The sequence below is a fragment of the Metopolophium dirhodum genome, chromosome 4, assembly GCF_019925205.1.
Source record: "Metopolophium dirhodum isolate CAU chromosome 4, ASM1992520v1, whole genome shotgun sequence".
NCBI classification, from domain to species: Eukaryota; Metazoa; Arthropoda; class Insecta; order Hemiptera; family Aphididae; genus Metopolophium; species Metopolophium dirhodum.
The window spans coordinates 9,305,381-9,326,831 of NC_083563.1; the positions used below are offsets into that span (position 1 = coordinate 9,305,381).

General features: G+C 28.4%; 1 protein-coding gene and 1 long non-coding RNA gene across 3 annotated transcripts; one reads left to right on the plus strand and one right to left on the minus strand.

The window, feature by feature from the left end:
* Positions 1–2,061: 2,061 nt before the first annotated feature.
* Positions 2,062–7,766, minus strand: LOC132943888 (uncharacterized). Of its 2 annotated transcripts, XR_009664379.1 has the most exons (4): positions 7,619–7,766; positions 6,965–7,197; positions 4,834–4,923; positions 2,062–2,512 (listed from the first exon to the last, which is right to left on the minus strand). It is a non-coding gene; the product is annotated as an uncharacterized LOC132943888 (long non-coding RNA). The 2 variants fall into 2 exon arrangements; XR_009664378.1 differs by lacking the exon at positions 2,062–2,512 and having other exon boundaries at positions 4,668–4,923.
* Positions 7,767–10,749: 2,983 nt separating this feature from the next.
* LOC132942794 (uncharacterized) lies at positions 10,750–21,388 on the plus strand. The gene is made up of 6 exons (XM_061011440.1): positions 10,750–14,333; positions 15,256–15,324; positions 15,463–15,555; positions 20,835–20,903; positions 21,079–21,171; positions 21,263–21,388. Exons 2-6 carry the CDS (start codon positions 15,265–15,267, stop codon positions 21,386–21,388), a joined length of 441 nt encoding a protein of 146 aa, XP_060867423.1. The 5' UTR covers positions 10,750–14,333; positions 15,256–15,264.
* Positions 21,389–21,451: the final 63 nt, after the last annotated feature.

Consider the following 21,451-nt stretch of genomic DNA (forward strand, 5'->3'; position numbering starts at 1 on the left):
TCATATTTTTGAATATTTCAGTGTGTATATTTGCCTGTTTTTAGTGCATACATGCATATTTAACACTTTTTCATTGCATTAAATTCACAGCCCTGCTAATTACTTTTACTTCCAATCATAATACCTACCACAGTTAATGTTAAATGTCAAATTGTCAACAATCAACTGCTTCTTCAACTTGATAACACTTAGAAGATGTCAGATTTTTAGCGCACCATTTATCTCTCTCTCTGACCCAATCATTTTAGTGTTTTTTTAATGGTACATTTGGTATGCTACGCGTGGGTCAAAGATGGAAAACAAATAGTGCGCTGACATCCCAACCGGCAACAAGTTTACACGAGTGAGCTGGGTATGGCTCCATCATAGATAATAAAGATATGGATAGGACATAATGGTCTTATCAATGGTCTTCGAGGGGAACAATAAATTGAGGCCAAATAAAGTATACTTATATCGAGTATTGACTATCGACTATCAATATAAAAGAGCCTCAATTGCCATCCCCTCCGGGAACGCGGCTTCAAATGTATTTAACATAGGCGTGGACTATCCATATCTTTATTATCTATGGGCTTCATCCACAGCATGGATTAAGGTGTCAACAATCAAAGGATCAACTTGATAATCAAACACTTAAGTTCAGCAACCTGCAAATCAGGATCTTTTTATTCAAAGTGTCCTAATAAGTCATAAGAAGGTTAGTTAGGTAAACCTATGGTTAGTTGAAGCCAAAGAGTCAATAGGGCCTTTGCAATTCAAGATCTTTTCCTACGTATTCGGCATTGTTAACATAACTATTCTACCTTTACACTTTTTCTTCCCCCGTCTCTCACAGCTATATACAGGTTCAGCCACTCTCATTCCACACCTCCATATGATCGGTATTCTGTCTATCCATCTCTTCTTCAGTCTTCTCGTCCATCATTTCTCCCCTAAATTAACTTCTATAGCCACTCTCACTATCTCTTATCATACAGTGACCGAACCACCTAAACCTATTCTCTCTTGTTTTCACTACAATATGTACACTACCCTACACTACCCTTAATTAATTAATTTCTTATTCTATCCTCTTTTGTACCTTAACACCTTACTTATTATTCTCATATCTGCTACTCTCACTCCACTTACCTACCCTAACCTTACATTTCTTTTTCATTTTTCCCTATCATACACCAAACATTCTGAAATCCAGTTGACCCATTTCCTTATCTTCGCCATATCACACACTTCCTAATTCCTATTCACTCAGTCTCTAGTTACCTACAAGTCATCGTACTTGATTATCGGTGAAAATATTTAAATATCATTGAGCGAATTCCCTACTCGAAAGAATTGCTTAAAAAAATATCATACCTCACCAATTTTCTAATTTTGAACACGACTTTATTGATAGCCCGAATAGTGTTATACCAGTATAGTTACAATACAAATATTGAAAATTTTCGGGCAATACATCCCCTGATCAATTAACTATAATAAAAAAAACCTACTGAGATGAACCTTATTAAATCATTTAAATTGTCCAGAACAAGCCCCTAGTTGTTGGTCGCATGCCAATTTTAACCATATACTAGACCACAAGTTTATAGACATTCTATAATGCATTCTGCTGCCGGTGGCCCTAGACACTGTTGGGGAAATTATAATATTTCTTTAGTAATTAAATTACGATACGAATTATAAGTTACGTAGGTACTTGTCCAATACTCGACTACCAGAATTTAAATTAATGAATGTGATGTACCTAGGTAACATATCGATCGATTCTAAAACAGAAACTTAACCTAGGTACAAATAATATCACAATATCAAATAGTGAAATGTGAAAATTTGAAGAAAATTTCCTATAGGTATATCCCGTAAAACCCCCAAAATAAAACGTACGTTTGAGGTGTTCTCTTAAAACCCAAATATTTAATGCCCGTATCCCGTATGCATAGAAAATGTATGTTTCACATTTAACGAAAACTAAAACTATCGTGACGGAACTGAATTACGAAGAACGTATAAAACAAAAATAATCGTCACCAAGTGATAGGTATAATCTGCTATGTACTTACAAATCATATTAAATAACATTAATCAATATGTATTTTCTTATTTTGTTAGGTAGGTATAAAAACCTATCTTCCTACTTATAAAAGCATTACCTAATCATTGATTTAAAATTTTAAAAATTATTCTACTATAACAATAAATTAACAGTTGTAGGCAAAGTATTATAATTTAAGGTACTTTTCATAATATCCTAATTTTTGTACACCTATAACAACTGGATTTTAAAAACTACTCTACGTCTAGCGGGTATATAAGTTTGTCTGACAATAAATATTTACATTAGGTCTACCGCGTCAACAGAGTAGTAGGAAAAAACTTACGTAATTATTTATTCTTCCGACGAAACGCGGTCCCTTTGAGTGCATAATATTGTCTAGTGTCAGAGCTGTGCGTCTCCGTCAAGGAAAATGCAGCGCGCGTCTTCATATATCCGATCCAAAAGTTCAGTCTGGAAGTATTGAGATTAATGACATTTATAAAAATAGGCACCTAGTTTAATATGCTTAATAGCACCTAACGAAATATGTGAGTACGTATTGGAATCGCTGTTCGTCTCAAACGATTGTCATTTGCCATAGATTATTTATAATTATAACCTAACCGTCCCAATCATAGAAAATATATATATGGTCCTAACCGATGGATGATGGATATTTTTACATTATCTTCAAAAAAACATTTATTTGTTTCTACTAGACGCAAATGCGGTAAATTGAATTCAAATTTATAATATAGATAACGGTTTTTTTACTTGGTAACCATTTATTTATTACTTGGTTTATAAACAAATTCTAATTGATATAAAATAGTAATTATATAAAAATAGTTTTATTGATCCCAATATTTAAAAATAATGTTTCAAATAAAATAATAAAAAAATTTAAGAAATACCTATTAATTAATATGTATTACCTAAATAACAAAATAACTAAATAAATTCGTGTTTTTTTTTAAACATTTTCACGTCCACCCCCCCCCCCCCTCACCCCTTGACAAAATCATTCGACTCATTTAGCTACTTTATGAATTAAAAACGATACATTGAAAGTACAAAACTGTACCTATACCTACATAATAGTTATCAACCTATTAACCCATCAATAATATTATATTTTTTATCGTGTACACTAATCGATTGGTATATACAAAATAACGTTAAGTTATAAATAGGACGTGGATTTAAATGCATTAAAAATAAGAAAAATACGATTTAATGCACTTATATTACAAAGCTTAATAAAATGGCCAGAAAAATTAAAAGTCCAATTTAAACGAATATAAAATAAAATTTAGATAAGTGTATAGGTAGTGTATTCGTTATATTTTGAGTTTCATTATAGCACATCAGTCGATCAGATGCTATTTAATATTTTAAAATAAAAAAATTCGACAGTAATTCCATATTGGCAAGTGTTGTTTTCTATAACTGAAGACTGAAGTTATAGTATCGAACATAATGGGTACGTAAAAAAATAGAAATATAAGAAAAAAAATTACCTTTATTTAATTGTATTTAATTTTTTTCTAATAAGTTTTTATAAAATTGACTTTATCCCATATAAATGTTCTAATTTCATTTTTCAATTCGTTGATAATATATGAAACGAATTCTTTGCTTGGAAAGCAATGTTTTAGAAAATTCAGAAAATGCAGTTTATATTTAAATATTATAAATAATAATTTGTGATGCATTGATGCGGATGAGTGAGGGGGTGGACAATCAGCCGAACCGAAATCTAACATCTTAAACACTTAATATAAACAATTTTTCACACACGCGTCATGATATGAAAATAAAAAAATATTTATAATTCATGTTTATACCGATTTTCTACCGAAAAAATAAATTACTTTAATCTCAATATTATTTATTAGTCAACGATATCTTTGCTCAGAATCGTTTTTCGTTTGTTCGTTTTGTATTTTAATAATTTATACGTGGATATATTATTATTACTAATAATTATAGTAGACAGTAGTTGTGTTTGTTTTTTTTCATTAATTTATTTAGTACTATACCAATAAATTATATACTTATTAATAATTTTTAAAACATTGTGTTCAAAAAAATAAAAAAAAAATGTGATTTTAATTAGAGTCTTGTAATGTACCTACCTATATTTAAAAAATAAATAAATATAATAATAACTGTTGAACTTTTAGAGCATAATAGGTAACACATTCGTGTATGTAGTATTACACTATTTATATAGGTATATTTATATACCTATACGAGTATATGAGTAGGTATATTATTCATAAGTGCGCACACGTCAGGATAGGCAGTTGACCATTCCGTGAATATACTTTTATGTGTACATGGTTATACATCCCTAATCCCTATGATATAGAATATAGAATATATTAGGTGAACAATAGAAGTTAAGTATGTGACACTAAATTAATAGTTACCTATAACTTATAACGTTGTATTTGGAAAAAAAATTACCAGTTATTAATTAAAATTGTATCTTATGACTATTATCAGTTATAAGTCATACCATATATTTCTATAAATTAAACCAAAATATTTATATATTTATATTAAGTACCCTGTATAGGAATGCACCTATTAATTATAATTATTCTACAAACAGGGACTGGAAAAACGACGACGGCGTTTATATCTCGCGTATTTTATACATTTCTAGTCCGGAACTAAAATATGCGCCTACAACACTTGGATGGCACATTTTTCGTGACATTAAATATTTGTTTTAAGTCTTAAAAGTAAATTTAAGCCCCAAAAGAATATAAGAACAAACTTACTTTAATTATCGACTCCTTCGGCGGAATCCGTGACGTGTGTGAACTGCGACGGCGACGCCCATGAGGAAACGCTCCAGAATACAGCCAGAACTTAAAATATTGTGATTTATGAAAAATAAAATTATACGAAACGCAGTAAGTTTTTTGCTCATATCTTCTTTCCTTATTGAAATTTTAGAATTTTTAATCGACTGTGTCTTCTGCAACGACTTTGAGATTTGCCATAGATTAAATAAATAAATGATAGATATTATACTAGGTACGTCATGTATCCACGGATATAATATAATGCAACTTTTTATATCAAAGAGTTCTGTGTTAACGGCCAATTTGTTCATTGAAATTTGATATGACAATAAACCAAAATAGTTTATAATTTTGAATTTGAATTATAATAATATGATATAGGTATTATTTAAATTATTATTTTCGTTTATCAATTTAATTATTGATTAAGGTGGTGAATAGATATCAGAAGCACAAAAATATTTTTATAAGAGCATATTGTATTTTATGAATTATTAAATAAAAATGTGATTACTGGATTTTAGAGTTAACATAAAGCCATAAAAGTATACAGTAAATTCATCAAATACTATAATACCAACTATATTTTTACAATGATGTGTGTTTTTTTTTTTTTAATATTTTTAATTATTTTTTCTTGTGGTCTGTATAAACGATAAGTATTCGTAATAAAGATTCAATTTTCATATATATTTGTAATCATATGTTTATTTTTAGTTTAATTTAATTGTAGGTATTTAGTAAATAATAATAGGTATACGAAATTGTGTTTTCGAATAGCAATTTATTGTTTGTATTAATACCTACACCATAATAGGGAACTAAAATTTTGTAAATGATGTACAAATGTATTTTTGGTGTTTTAAGGCTGCTGTAAAATCAATTTATGAGAATCTTTGCATTAAATTGTTAGGATTACTTGATATGAATAATTATTTTATTACATATTGGTAAGTCGATCAGAAACTATATTTACACTGAATGTTAATAGTAAAAAGCTATTAAAAAATCTATTATTTGTATTTATTTGTTAATAATAATTAAGACTTAAATATTAGCAGTAATCTTGTTCCTTTCACAAAATGTTTTTTAATTATTTTTAATTTACATTTACATTTATCCCAAAGTGATCTCTGAATAATCATCCAATGATGAATTTAATAGTTACATTCTCGGTTACATTAATTGGATTATAAATTAAAATAAACTATAGTTTCCAGCTTCTACTACAACATTATTTTATATTTTATTTTATGTTTTTAATTTTTTAAACGCAGTCTGCCCCTTGTGTTGGTGATTTTACATGTAATATAATAAAATTGATACTAGTGATGAGTAGGTAAGTTTACCTTATTGTTTAATCAAATTATTTACACGATTATTAACTAAAAAAATATCTATGAAGTATAAACATCCGCATTTCCATTAACTATAAATTCATAATTGTATGAGCTATACATGTTACATATATTTTTCGAAAAAACTATTTAAAAAAACAAGAATAATTCCTATTTGATGTCACACGGGTTGATCTAGCAACTGACTGCTACGACAACTGTGCAATTTTTTTTAAGCATAATACGTTTTGAAAACGTCCAGAAAAGAGTTTGTTTTAAGACTGTCTGTCTTGATAACAACTAATTTAATTTAGAGTGTATTGTTATATTATATTATAACGAAATTAATAATTATAGTAAAATATATAATTGCAAGACATTTAATACCTATATCTATAGCCATCTAGGGTATAAACTACACTAAAAAAGGTGTAAGTATGCTAATAAAATATATGAGGTGTATAATGTATTTATGTATATAAAAATATAAAATATAAAGATTTATAACATTATATTGTTTTAAATTCTACGCGCAAACCTAAGGTGATACCTGGCGTATAGTATAACATGCAAAAAGGTGCGTATTAAACTTGACGTGGTGAAACGAAGACGGTCTCGCGTATTTTATACATTGCGCTATTGGGATTAAACTTATAAATGCTTCTACGTCGCCTAGTTAACAGATTGTCCGTGGCAATAAATATTTAATTTAAGTCTAAAAAGTAAATGTAAAATAGTAGGTAATAATTATATGAAAACAAACTTACTCGTAAACATCTACTCTTCCGGTGAAACGTAGCTAGAGTGCCGCCATCGCCGAAGAAACAGCTATCTTCATCCATCTTCATCTAATCATCTCACTCCGATGAGCTGAAACTTGAAAGTATCGAAATGTTTTATGAAAATAACCTGATCCAACGAAATTTGCGAGTTTTTGTTACAACTAATACGGTTTAACGAACTGTTCGTTTATATTTGTGGCCTATTATTTTTTTGTTCACTGAAATCAAAATATACAATATATTATATTTATAATACAATAGTATTGCTGAAATTATTAGAATTGTTAACCGTCGCCGACGAATTTCGACAATTGACGATTGCCATAGATATTATTAAATATATTATTAACTATGATAAATCCAAAGAACTTATATATTATTATATAAGTGCTCAGTATACCTATACGGTATATTTATAAATCGTATGTTTTTTTACAGAAATCTTCGTGATCTGCAATGCACCTATTCTGGTTTTCTATTTCAATTATAGTTCGCATGCCAAATTTAACTATACATACTGGTCCGCAAGTTTATAGACATTCTAATACATTCTCCCGCCAGTGCCAATAGACACAGTGTTTGAGAAGTTATATTTTTTTGGTACCTAATTAATTTACAATATCAATTATTATAAGTTACCTATGTAGGTACTTGTCCAAAACTCGACTACCTGCAAATCATTGGTTTTTATGGTATAGCCTTACGAAGTTCACGATTTTCGGTGTTTTACGCACCCGTACAACGCTTAAAGTTGGCCAACTGGTTTCATGTATTACTTATCTCTTAAATCTCTAGAAAAACAAGTATTAAATAAACATTATAATTTATAATATTACATTTGACATATTAAAAATGAATACATTGATATCTTTAGAAGCATTTAATTTTTTTTTCTTATTATCAAAATAAATTACTGTACACATTAATTAAATAGGTATCAAACTGAAACTCATAACTATGTTAATACCAATTTTAATTTGTTACAAACCTAATGATTCTAAGTAATTATTTGGGGTGGACCAGTTTTGAAAGTTTCTGACAAGTCAGGGCTGGGAAAAATACTTTGAAAAATCGTAGGGGTGAGATTTTTGACTTGCAAATTTCGGGAGTGGACTTGCAAATTCTTGCTAATTATAACGAGTGTTTTGACACTAGTTTCATAAGTTTTGGAGAACAAGTAAGGGCTACGTGAAGTTAGCCTTTCCTCGGTTCCACGCCTTATAATTCCTTTATTTTTGACTTGCAAATTCTGGGATTGAACTTGCAAATTCTTGCTAATTACTTGCAAAATATTGGCACTGTGCAAAACTTTTTTTGAAAAAGTGTAAGGGCCAACTTCACGGACGTGAGCGTTAATCCACAATTATCTTTTATGAGCGTCAGTAACTCTGTATCTATTATACCTACTAATTATCTCCGTGAACAGTTTGGCATAGTATGAGATGGGCAAGGTTTGAAATGTAATACATATTATAAAATATAATAAATAACAAATAGTACGAATGAGTACATACTACCTACTACTAATAGTTAGTGTTATTGTTATATTAAGAATTATACCGCCGGTTGATTGCGTGCGACCCATATTTTTATAAATAGTATTATATTATTATTTAAGATTGTATGCACGATGTAGAGAATATAGATACTATCTATTGTATGTGTCATGTGTCTTATAATATTGTATAATAAATATAAAATATTCTTGTGTTATTACGTACTGGTCCAAGGTAGATGTCGTCAAATGTTACCGTAAACGCAACCGTGTTTTTATTATAATTCTCTGGCGCGAATCGCCAGCGTTTTTACTGTTGTAATTGTGCCGTACTCAAATCGTCGTGCCTTAAGGTAATGTTTTTTTTATATTATAGAGTATAGACAATAGCTATCGGCAATTGTACGCGAAGCCCCATAGACCTTATACTCATAGACGGAGCATTACAAGTAGGCGAGGTTGGGTGGAGCGGTCACAGCCATCATCATATAGCAGTGTATCGTGGGTCTAGAATAAAAAGGTTCTAAATCGCATTTTTTTCAAAAGTCACTTTTTAACTAAAATGGTTTTAGAATGCAAAGGCGTATCTTTTAAGCTAACATTTATGATTATACGATCATTATTGACAATTTTTTTAGAAGTAAAAGGTTCTAAATCGCCAAAAATTAATTTATAAATACAATTTAATCAAATTGAAAACGCTCGGTTAATAGAACCAAATTATTATTAACAATACAATAGTATGAAAAGTTTCTAACTTCTAATTAAATTAATCACTACCAATAATAAACCTAATAACTATTACATTTATTCATATTCAACAGAATTTTACGATCGAGATACAGACTTCGATGTTTCATAATATTATTACATTGTTTCGTGATAGAAGATTGGTAGCAATGAGAAAGCATTATTCTCAAAAGGATTCAGCTAACAATGATAAACAAGAATGAAAAAGTTCTAATTAAATATATTTATTTTTATTTTAGGCAGGGGCGTCATTTAGGAGGGGGGGCAGAGTGTGCAACGGCACCACTAACTTAAAAAATGTTATTTAAAATTATATAAAATGTGCTGTCATAATTAACTTATACATTAGTTTAAATGTTTTCATATATATAGGTAATATAAATAAAATATATATTTTTTTCAAGTTTTTGTATATTTTCGGCTTATCAGCTTTCTTATCAAATGTATACGGCGCGTGGAGTTGGTTTACGTGTGTTGGCACGGTACACTATACATAGATAACCCATCCATCGTTAATCGATGATAGCATTTTGCCTCCATGTATATATTATTCTTTAATATCTATGGTTGCCTCCACGCGACCTGGCGACCACGGGCTCGTCAACGACTGAACGAGTTGTGGAATCCTCGTATCATCATTTATAAATCATTATTGTTATTTTCAATTCAACAAAATTAAAATTGATTTAAAATTTACGTCCGCTAAAACGTTAATTAACAAATAAAAATTATATAAATTTAGACACTATAGCAATAGATTTTTTAATTTTTTTTTTTTTTGGTAGGTAATAAATAAAGATAAATTTTGAAAAAATAATTTATCCGGTACCACACTAATATTATCAATATAAAAAAATCGAATATCCATTTCTTACATAACCTAGAAAAGAGATAAGGAATTCAAATATGTTTTCAAAATTAAAATCGGGCTTTTGGTACTGCAGTATACCATGGGTGAATTTAAGACTTTGATGTTGAAACTTTTTTGATCGCAAAATATAGTGACATATGACTGCGAGGATGTACGTTACTGGTTCTGAAAAATCTTGGCCGTAGACCGTAGTTTATCTTTAATTACAACTCACGCACACTAATGATCAGTCACTACACACAAAGTCACACATTACTCACAATGGATATAGAATATTGTCTAAATCCTACCCTATACAAATATGGTTCGCTTTCAACAGCTTTAATAATATATTTTCTATTTTGATTTGAAAACAAGAACTATATTCTTAATTTAATTAGTTTTAACTTTTAAAAAAGACTTCCATTAAATTAACAAGAGATAAAATTGAGAGCATAATGCGCACAATAACTTATGTACATATTTCAATGTTTGTAATGAATAATGATATAAAATGGATATGAGTCACTATATTATGACTTATAAGTTATAAGTTAAATATATATAAAAATCAACATGATATAGAGTAAGAGCCATACAAGAAAATACAAATACAACAGAATTTTTTTTTTTTGATTTTGATTTTAAGTTCGGCATCTATGGCCATTAGCTGTATTGGTTTTGTACGTTTTAATGTCGGTAGGGGGGGGGGGGGGGGAACACGTGTGTGTTGGGTTTGGCAGAGTTTTTGATTGGGCACCCGTAGGTATCTGCCATGCCCGGGTGGGGGATGGCGGCACTTGTTCTCCGGACACCATGACTTGCCCGAAAAAAAATGCCACCCGTGACCAAGGAATCGAGCCGGCGTCGGCTGCGTCGCAACCGACGCCTTAGACCGCTCGGCCACTCCGTCCCCCACAACAGAATTATATCCATATCAAACTATGAGGTTAGAAACTATAATTTTATACATTTACTTAACATACATAGATACTATAATAATTTAATATCTGTATTAATAATTAATATTACCTTTTCATGTACACGTGATGCAGCAATGATAATAGTTAAAATAAATATGACTAGTTATTATAGCCAAAAACAATTCATAATTTTTTCTTAATTGCTAGAGTGAAATATTCTACAGCCCACGTTGATCCTTGTTTTTCAATATTTTATTCTAAAACTTTATAATATGTCTAAAAAAAATACAGGATAGAAAGAATTTTTTTACAAATTTTTTAATACAATTATTTGAAATAAAATACAAAATTAGAGATCGATGCGAGCTGTAGGAAGTCTTCTTCTTTCAGATAAAAAAATAGTCATCAAAATCCGACAATTCTACAAAGCTTGAGAGTTATTCCCGTAAAGTCATTTTTTTCGATATAATAAACCTTATCAACCCCCTCTAAATAGATATCAGGTAGTAGATTAGTGGAAAAGTCTTATAATTGAGGTGGCAACTAAAATATAAAATTTAATTTTCAAATTTTGTAGAATTGTGGAAAATTTGAAAAACTGGCACCGGGACTATTATAAGTAATTGTCAAATCGATGTAATTATATTTATAGATATGATGGACATATACACAAGACACCTATCTCTTGGACCTAATGAGTGTAAACAAATTCCAGTCAAGATAATAGTAATATTCTGACGATTTTGTAGAGTGTGACAGACTAATTGTTATTGACCTAACTATAAATAAATAATATTTTCTTATGAAATGATTATATTAATTTATTTTTCAATTATTTCAATTGTTTGGAATATTAAAAGTAATAACTTATATTTGTTTTTGGGTATAAGATAGTTCACTTCCATATTTAGTATCGAAAAAACATTTTTTCAAAATGACGGATGCTTATAAAATAACTCTGAGAAATATTTTATATTTGTGCAAGTTTATTGGCATCATTAACATGTCATACATATTAGAATCTGATGGATTATTAATTCATAGTACAAAAACAATATATAAATGTCTTGAATTCACACGAATAATTATGTTTATCATATTCACTTACTTTATACACATAAATATCATTTTTATTGAAAAAATATATTTGTTCAAATTTTGGTCCGTCATTATTGCATCAAGAATATCAGAAACATGGGTGATACAGTAAGATATATACCAGTCATACCTATCAATAAACTGCAAAATTAAAAATAATTTATTTTTAAATTTGTATATCTGATTTTTACTCAATTAGCTAAAATTTGTAATTTTTTTAAATGTCAACAATTTTTGAAGTCAGAATTATACGTTTAAAAAGTAATAACTTTCAAAAATATATATATATATTTTAACAAATACCCATTATTAATTAGAAATACTTTAAAAAAGTTTATACTTTGAGATTCTGAGCGGAGTGAAACAATGTATTAGATTCTGAGCGAAGCGATGAATGTATTGATTTTACAATGATGTGTGTTTTTTTTTTATTTTTTTTTTTTATTTTTGTGTCATCACCTTTTAGGACAGTAAAAGTGCTTGGATTTTCTTCAACAGTAACTTTTCTGATAGGAAAGTGAATCTAGTTGGTACTATGGGGGGTCAAAAGTAAAATTTTCCCAGTAGTTTTCAAAAGCGACGTGAAAAACAAAAGAAAAATTAAGGAAAAACAGGAATTTTTACGCAAAATCTGTTTTCGAGAAAATCGATTTTGGTTTTTTGTGTAACTCTAAAACAAATGACCGTAGAGACATGAAATTTTGACTGAATGTTTATAATTGCATTTCATATACACCATAACATTTTCCAAATATTTTGACTCTTTTTGAGCTGTTTACGGACATTGTCAGTTTTCAATTTTTTTAGTTTTTTTTTCTATAAATATCAATATAATTTTATTTGTTGGGTAAAAAAGAATGAAAAATTAATATAAGGCTCCTGATATATCGTTCTAATAGCAGTTGAAAAATATTAAAAATACATAGGCACAATTTACATAAGTATTTAAAGTTCAAATTTTGACAACATTTATCAAAGTTATAATTTATTAATTATTTTGTAGTTAAAAATGTATAAAAAGTTTAACTTTTATGGCTAAGGATTGAAAATTTAAAACAAGGCTCCACGTAAATAGGTTATATATAAATTACTTTATTCACAATAATATCATCAAATATACTTATTTCATAGGCTCCTATCATAGGCTGACTGACCGTTTTCGCTCAGAATCGTTTTTCTTATATAATGATATTATATCATTGAATTCAAATTTAACACCATCCATTACAGTGACCCACTTGTAACCTACTGTACAGCAGAGCGACATCCACTTAACCACCTTTTTGATTATACGATGATGGGTGTTTTTTTTCTGTCTGTCAGCATTATTTTGGATAATAAAAATGCTCCGATTTTTGAGATAAGCATATTTTATGATAGGAAAGTGAATCTAGTTGGTACTTTTGGAAGGTCAAAATTGAAAGTTCCGTGTAGTTTTAGAAAGCATCAAGAAAACAACAAAATTTTTTATGCAAAACCAATTACTATAATATTTTAAGTGATTTATATATATAAGCTTGTATATTTGTAGGATACCATTTATGTGTTAAATACTTAAGAGTAAAGTTTATTGTAGTAACGTTCTCGTTTTGTTTTTTGTAGATTGATGAATGGCGTTATTGAGTACGACCAAAAAGTAACATCATTTCCAAGATTTTTATTTATTCGCCAGCATTCACATAAAACAAATTATTGGAACATAATTTTCATTTCTACGTTAATTTATTATATTGCGATAACATTAATATTTGTGTACTTATGGCCACCTGAAACTATTAACATCACAACGATCTCTGTGTATTTTTTTCGATTAGAATTCTTTGTGGACTTCGCAGTAATTTTTTCCTCGTATTTTTTCCTACAAGAATTGGAGTTTAGATTCCAAACATTGAATGATTCTTGGGAATATCTTTTACCCGGATTTTCAGCCATCCCTGAGGAATTGACACATTCCATAACAGAAATGACGCTGGATAAAATACGGTTGTTACACGCTGAACTATCGGACTTGTTAAGAATATTCAGTGTGGGTTTCGGAAAAATACTTTTAGGTTTCTTTGTATTTAGCTATATTAATATACTAATTTCTTTTTTTTTTCTATTCATTTTAATTATACGTTAAGACGAGAATTCGTTTTTATAAATTTTCTAAGAAATTTAGTACCATATGTTTTCAACCTACAAAATGTAATATTTATTTTATTCATTACCATTGCTGCATCACGTGTACATGAAAAGGTAACATTAATACAAATATTTAATTATTAGCATCTATACCCTTATATATATTGAAGTTAATTTATTAATTATAATTTATAACGTCATAGTTTAGTATAGATATAATTCTGTTTTGATTTTATTTACTTCAATGGCTTACATTCATTTTCCACAAGGTACTGACTGCCTGAATCAAATTTTTGGATAGCGTCATACTTTAGGTATTCTTTATCACTTTCATCCCGAACTAAAGTTTTACTTTGTTATATTGATCACACCTGTACTGATGTACAAATAACACAAATCATTATATTATTGTCAGTATATTCTGATATGACAAAATTTTAAAGCAATGTCATAATATTTTTGTGAAAGTTGACATGTCATTTAATATAAAGCTTGCAAGTCATAATTTATGATTCTTAACCATTATACCTACGCCCATACGAACACATTGCCATGCATAATAAAGAATATAATTTATGTTGTTTCAATGAAATGTCTAGGAAAAATACAAGCCATAAAAGGTATGTTAATTGCATATTAATTGTTTGATTTTGGAGCAACTGTGTGTTAGGTGTGTTTTATCCATTATAAATGTTTAATATTTTTAAAATAGGTAATTACTTCAGAAATCCCTAGGAATATATAAGGCACTACTCACAAGTACAGGAGTCCTTCTTAACTCAAACAGATTTTTAAAAGAACGATAAAATTAAAGTGATCTGTTTCCTTTATGATGTCTATCTTAGAGTTTATTAATTTTCCGTAGACATTTTTGGTACCTATAATGTTATTATGCTATCATAATATTATTAATATACAAAAAGGGTAAACTCAGTAAAACTATATAACATTTTGAAAAAAACAAACTTTTTAACACAGAACGGATAAATTCAACATGAAATAATGACATTGTACCTTTTTACTAATATACTTATAGAAACGGAAGATGATTTCACATTTACGATTATTAAGGATTTCAAATTTATCGGCAAACCTAAAAATTCAAGTAAATAATAATATACTATAAAGTGTTAATGATAAGTGAAATAAAGACGATAATATGTTTGTTATTATTTAATAATAGGTACACGTCACAAAACCATTGTTGTTATTTAAATATAATAATTCCTTTTTTTTATGTTAGGTTAAATTGTTTTTGAACCAAATATCAGTTTTTGAATCAAGCGAAATAACAGCTTTTGGAATCTTCAGTATAAATCTAAATCTGGTTACATCAGTAAGTATACGTATACATATTATAATTCACTGATATTGTAATTATTAAAAAATTTTTTTTTAATTTATTCGATCACAATTTACATATACAATGATATAAGAAATGTAACACATTTTTTTTGCAGATACTAATATTACTTGTAAATGGTTTAGTAACATTAATACAAATAAGAGAACATTCAATGATAATACAGACAAATCAACAAATACAAAAGTTTATAAAAAGTTTTAACAACGTAACATTCACTTAGAAAATGTAACATATTACCTATTTAATATACTGTACCTACAATGGCATAGAAGACTTAAACCATTTTAATCAGCATGCAAATAATAATTATTTTTTATAACTCGTAAATTGAATTTGTAGTAAAGATGTATTTTTTATTCAAAAAAATCAGTTGTTTTATTATTAATATATTAAATAAGATACGCGTGGATACTGGGCTTGGCCGCTGCTAATATTAGTTTTTTTTTATCATATTCTTTTTTTTTTTTTATATCTATGAACAATCTGATTATGTATCATAATTAATAACATATAATTTAAAATTAAAATTAATTGCATATGTTATATTTCTTTTTTTTCTATACTCAACGCAACTTATCTTATGTTAGATTGTATTTGAGATTCAATTCCCGGCGAGTTATTTTACGGTTTTTGTTAGTGATTATTACCATTGTGTATGTACATTTAAACTTACAAGTTATTACACATATCATTTTATAGCTGTTTTAATGTTGTAAGAACTAACCTAACCTAACCTAATCCACGATAAGTATATTAAGCTTAAAAGACTACAAATATTTTACTTGGATTTTACAAAGCTAAATGTGTATAATACGCTATAAAATGTAAAATATATAATAAACAGTAAATCCTAATCAAACCGTTTTCGAGTGACTGTGATGGAGTGCGAAAAGCACGTTGTGCAGTGCGACGACGTTCCGGGGAAACAAGTCTTGTTTGCGTATAATTTGCAAGAAACTTAATTTCCAGTCTATTTTCCAGAGATTACAACAAACTTAGGGTGGTGGCACGTCAAGATAAGACATATATCAGTCAATCATATAAATATTATTCACAGGTTACTTGTACTATTGAAGTATTCTATAGCAGTTTTTTATAATTAATTTAAGTTGCCTATAAAATATAAATCATACGGCAATGTGTGCGTAGATATACCTATACGTTTGTACAATCATAATTAAGATATCGCTATTTCCGTAGTAAATTAAGACGTACCTAATATATTAAAAACACACTTTTACTCTACAATTAGGTTATAAACTAAATTAAAAATTCCAAATATCAATAATTGAATAAAAACATAAATGGGGCATACAAAAGAATTAACTATAATTTCAAGTTAATGAAAAGTAATTTTTCCCAACAAAATTCTTTTTAACTATTTATCTGTCTTTTTTAAAAAAAATTTTAATGCTAACATGTATTTTTAAGACATTATTCCAAAACAAATATTTTTTGGAATTTTTGAATAGGTACTTGAATACATAAACATGTACCTATACGTTTTTATGAAGGAAGGTGTTCCATGTGGCTAAACTTAAGTAATCAAGAACATTAAAATAAATTGCTTAAATTTATTTATTTATTTCATTTTACAGGCCGGGGCCCAAAACAATATGAAGTGTATAAAGATATTTATAATGGCTTAATAATAAGTAATAATATAATAACTAAATGCAATACAATTTATATAATGATAGTAAATAGAATAGTTAAAGCAAATACAAATAAAATGCAATAAGGTTACTTGGCTCAAATATAAAAGGGAAAAAGATGGGTGGTTATTGGCAATGCGCATAAGGCGAATTATTGGAGAGTTGAGATAATAGTTTGAGGATGAGAATGGAATATGGAATGAGACAAAAAAACGTGTACGACGGGAGGGGATACTGAAAGAAAGAAATACGAGAGAGTAGTTCTGGGCAGTCAAATCTAGAGGAAAGGAGATTAGATAGGAAGGATAAATTTGCTGAGTAACGGCTGGACTTTTTAAAGAGAAGAGACGTTGGATAGGGGTGTAATCGTGAAGTGGAGAGGATCTATTTAATCTATAAGCAGCGTGACGGAGAAATCTTCTTTGGACCCTTTCGAACATGATACGAGCAGAAGCAGTAGACGGGTCCCTGAGTATGGAGCCATACTCAAGGATTGGACGTAGTGAGGAACAAAAAAGAGTGTTTAATGGAGTGAGTAATTGAAAATCGGCAGAGATACGAATTATGAAATCTAGAAGCTTATAATAGCCTTACAGCAGATAGTCTAGATATGCATATTGGGGCATAGGTTATGTGTAAGAGTAAATCCGTAAATACGTAAATAATACGTAATAAGAGATATGGGCAATTAAGAATATAATTTATGTTTTCTCAATAAAGTGTCTCAGGAAAATACAATCTTAAAAGGTATAACTAATATTTTCGTGTATATAACTTTCAAAACGATCTAAAAGTCAGGTGCATACTTTCTCTAGCTTTTTTACATTTTAAATTCTGTATTATAATAATTTAATACATTTTTAAATTCTGAGCTGAGCGAGGAAGCTAGTGGTTTTACAATGGTGTTTATTTTTATTTTTTTTTATCCTGTATACAAATTTTTTACTAGAAGGAGTGATTGACAACATATAGTATCTTATCTTTTAGCAAATTGGATTAAGATGGCACTTTAGGGAGGTAATTTTTGATTTTCTCAATAGTTATTTAATGCCACGGGAAAAACCACTGACAAATTATGAAAAACCGATAAAAATGGGATTTTAATTTCTAACGTTTTGTTTATCACCATAGAAACGAATAAAAAAAAATAATATTTTAATATTAATTCAACTTACAGGCTATAATTTATAATAACAATATAAAAAAATATTCAGACTGACAGACTGAACAGAATCGTTTTTCTAATATGATATTATATCATTGAATTCAAGTTAAATACAATCCATTATACATTGATCCACTTGTAACCTACTGTACAGCAGAACGACATCCACTGACCCACTTTTTTGAAATTGCATTTCAAAAAAGAGGGAAGAAAGAATTATTTGCATAAAAATAATATATTTGAAATAATGAGGCCTTTGTTTATATATATTTCATTATTGGTATTATGAGGCCTTAACAAATATTTCCCGGTACCTAGGCCAAAAATGGCATATCCGCCCATGTGTGTTGTTGACTGTGACAATTATAATAATATTTATTTACCTACCTAAATAAATAATAATTCCCCGTGAAATGGTTGTAATAATTTATTTTTCAATTATTTCAATCGTTTGAATTACAAAATCAATTGCATTACAATAACAAATATTTGTTTCTAGGTATAAAATATTTCGTTTCAATATTTAGTATCAAAAATAAAATTCCCTTTAAATGACGTTTGTTTATAAAACAACTGTAAGGACTATTGTATACTTGTGCAAGTTTGTTGGCATAATTAACATAACTTACTTATTAAATTCAGATGGGTTATTAATCCAAAGTACAGACTCAATATATAAATGTCTTGAAATTGTACGGATGTTCATGTTAATAATAATCACGTACTCAATACACACGAGTACTTATTTTACTCAAAAAATATTTTTATTTAAATTATGGACCGTCATTATTGCATCAAGAATATCAGAAACATGGGTTATACAGTAAGATAAATAATATTAATCTCAATAATAATTAAAGAAAGTCCGCTCAGAATCGTTTTTTATCGAATGCAATCATTGCATTCAAATCGAATACAGTAAAATTACACTATCCTGTCCGAGGCCCGAAGGGACGATGGACAAACATCCACCACCGAAATGCGCTGACCTACTTTTTTACACTACGTTCTTGTGCCTAGGTTGATGAATGGCGTCATCGAGTACGATCAAAAACTAACATCACTCCCATGGTGTTTGATGATTCGCCAGCTTTTGCCGAAGAAAAACTACTGGAACATAATCTTTATTTTCACGTTAATTTATTATATTGCAAATACATTCCTGATGGTGTACTTATGGCCACCGAAGACTATGGACATCACTACTATCGTTTTGTACTTTATTCGAATAGATTTCATCGTGGACGTTACAGTCATTTTTTTATCATATTTTTTCTTACAACAGTTGGAGTATAGATTCCAAACGTTGAATGATTCCTGGGAATATCTTCTTCCCGGATTTCTAGCCGCTCCTGAAGAATTGACACATTCCATAACAGGAATAACACTGGATAACGTACGATTGTTACACGCTGAACTGTCGGACTTATTAAGAATATTCAGTATAGGTTTCGGAAAAATGCTATTAGGATTCTTTGTATTCAGTTTTATTAACATGATACTCTCTTTGTATTATTCCATTATTATTTATCCTAGTAGCGTGCCAAAAGAATTAAATTTTGACAGTTATTTAATAAAATGTATACCATACTTACTAAACCTACAAAATGTCATATGGACTCTGTCCATTATCATTGCTGCATCACGTGTACACGAAAAGGTAATATCAATACAAATGTTATATTATTGGTTATAGTACCTAGGTATGTAACCATATTTAAGTAAATTGATTAAATTAAAATGTATAACTTCATAATTCAATATAGATATACAGATCTACAGAAATAAATGTATTATGTTTTATGGCCCTTTTCTTATTTTTAAAATAAAATAAATTTAAATTTTGTGAATATGTTTTAGAGGAGTGATAAAGTTAGAGTAGCCATGTGGAGCCCTATGGTTCTGTGAGAGTGATCTATGGTTTTAGCGGACACTTCTAAATTAAATCAAGTTCAATAAATTGTAATTTTTATGTTAATACTTTACATCTTGGTTTTAAGTTTGAAGTTTTAAGTTTTCGGAATAGGTGTTAAATGTATTAATTGATAATATTTAAGTTTAACAATATTTAAAAGTGCATTTTATGATTTTTGATAAATATGATATTCCCAGCTACCACTCTACTTCAAAATTTTGTATTTATTATATATGTATATTTATTTTATTTATTTAGTATTTTGTGTGTAAAAAAATGTCTAACCCCTATAAGACAAATTTCTAATTACATCAATGGTCTCGTCTTGATTGTCATTAAAGACAATTGGCAATTTTTTTTATTACTATTAGGATAATTAATAGCAATATTATTATACCAAACTACGCCAAATATTAAAAAATATTTCACACAACATTTACCATATTTTATTACGTAATTATCGTTTTTAATATGAATTGATAACATTTTAATAGTTTTAATCATATATTTTTAGAAAAGGAAGATGATATCATATTTAAGATTGATAAAGATTTCAAATTTATCGGCAAACCTAAAAACACAAGTAAATAAAATAAAAAGTGTAATTATATATAATTTAAATGATATTGTACTTCCTCAGTGTAAGCGTTAATCCGTGTAAGCTTTAATAAAGATGATATGATATTTATTTATTAACCAACACAAGCCATAGGACCATTGAAGTTATTATAATAGGTATTATATTTCTATGTTATTAGGTTAAATTTTTTATGAACCAAATATCAGTTTTTGAATCAAGCGAACTCACAGCATTTGGAATATTCAATATAAATTTAAATCTTGTTGTATCGGTAAGTATTCTTTCTAGTAATTGTGTAATTATTTTTTAATTTATTTGAGTACAATATATATAAGATTAAAAAAATATATTTTTGTTTTCAGATACTAATATTACTTGTTACTGGTTTAATAACAATAATACAAATGAAGGAACATCCAATTTTGTTGCAATCAAAAGAAAATTTAAAGAAGTTTATGCAAAGTATAAGTAAAGAAAAACTTATATAAGTGAAAATTTGACATATTTTTTAATTTGTCTATTCACTATTCAGCCTAGAGGTTAATCACATT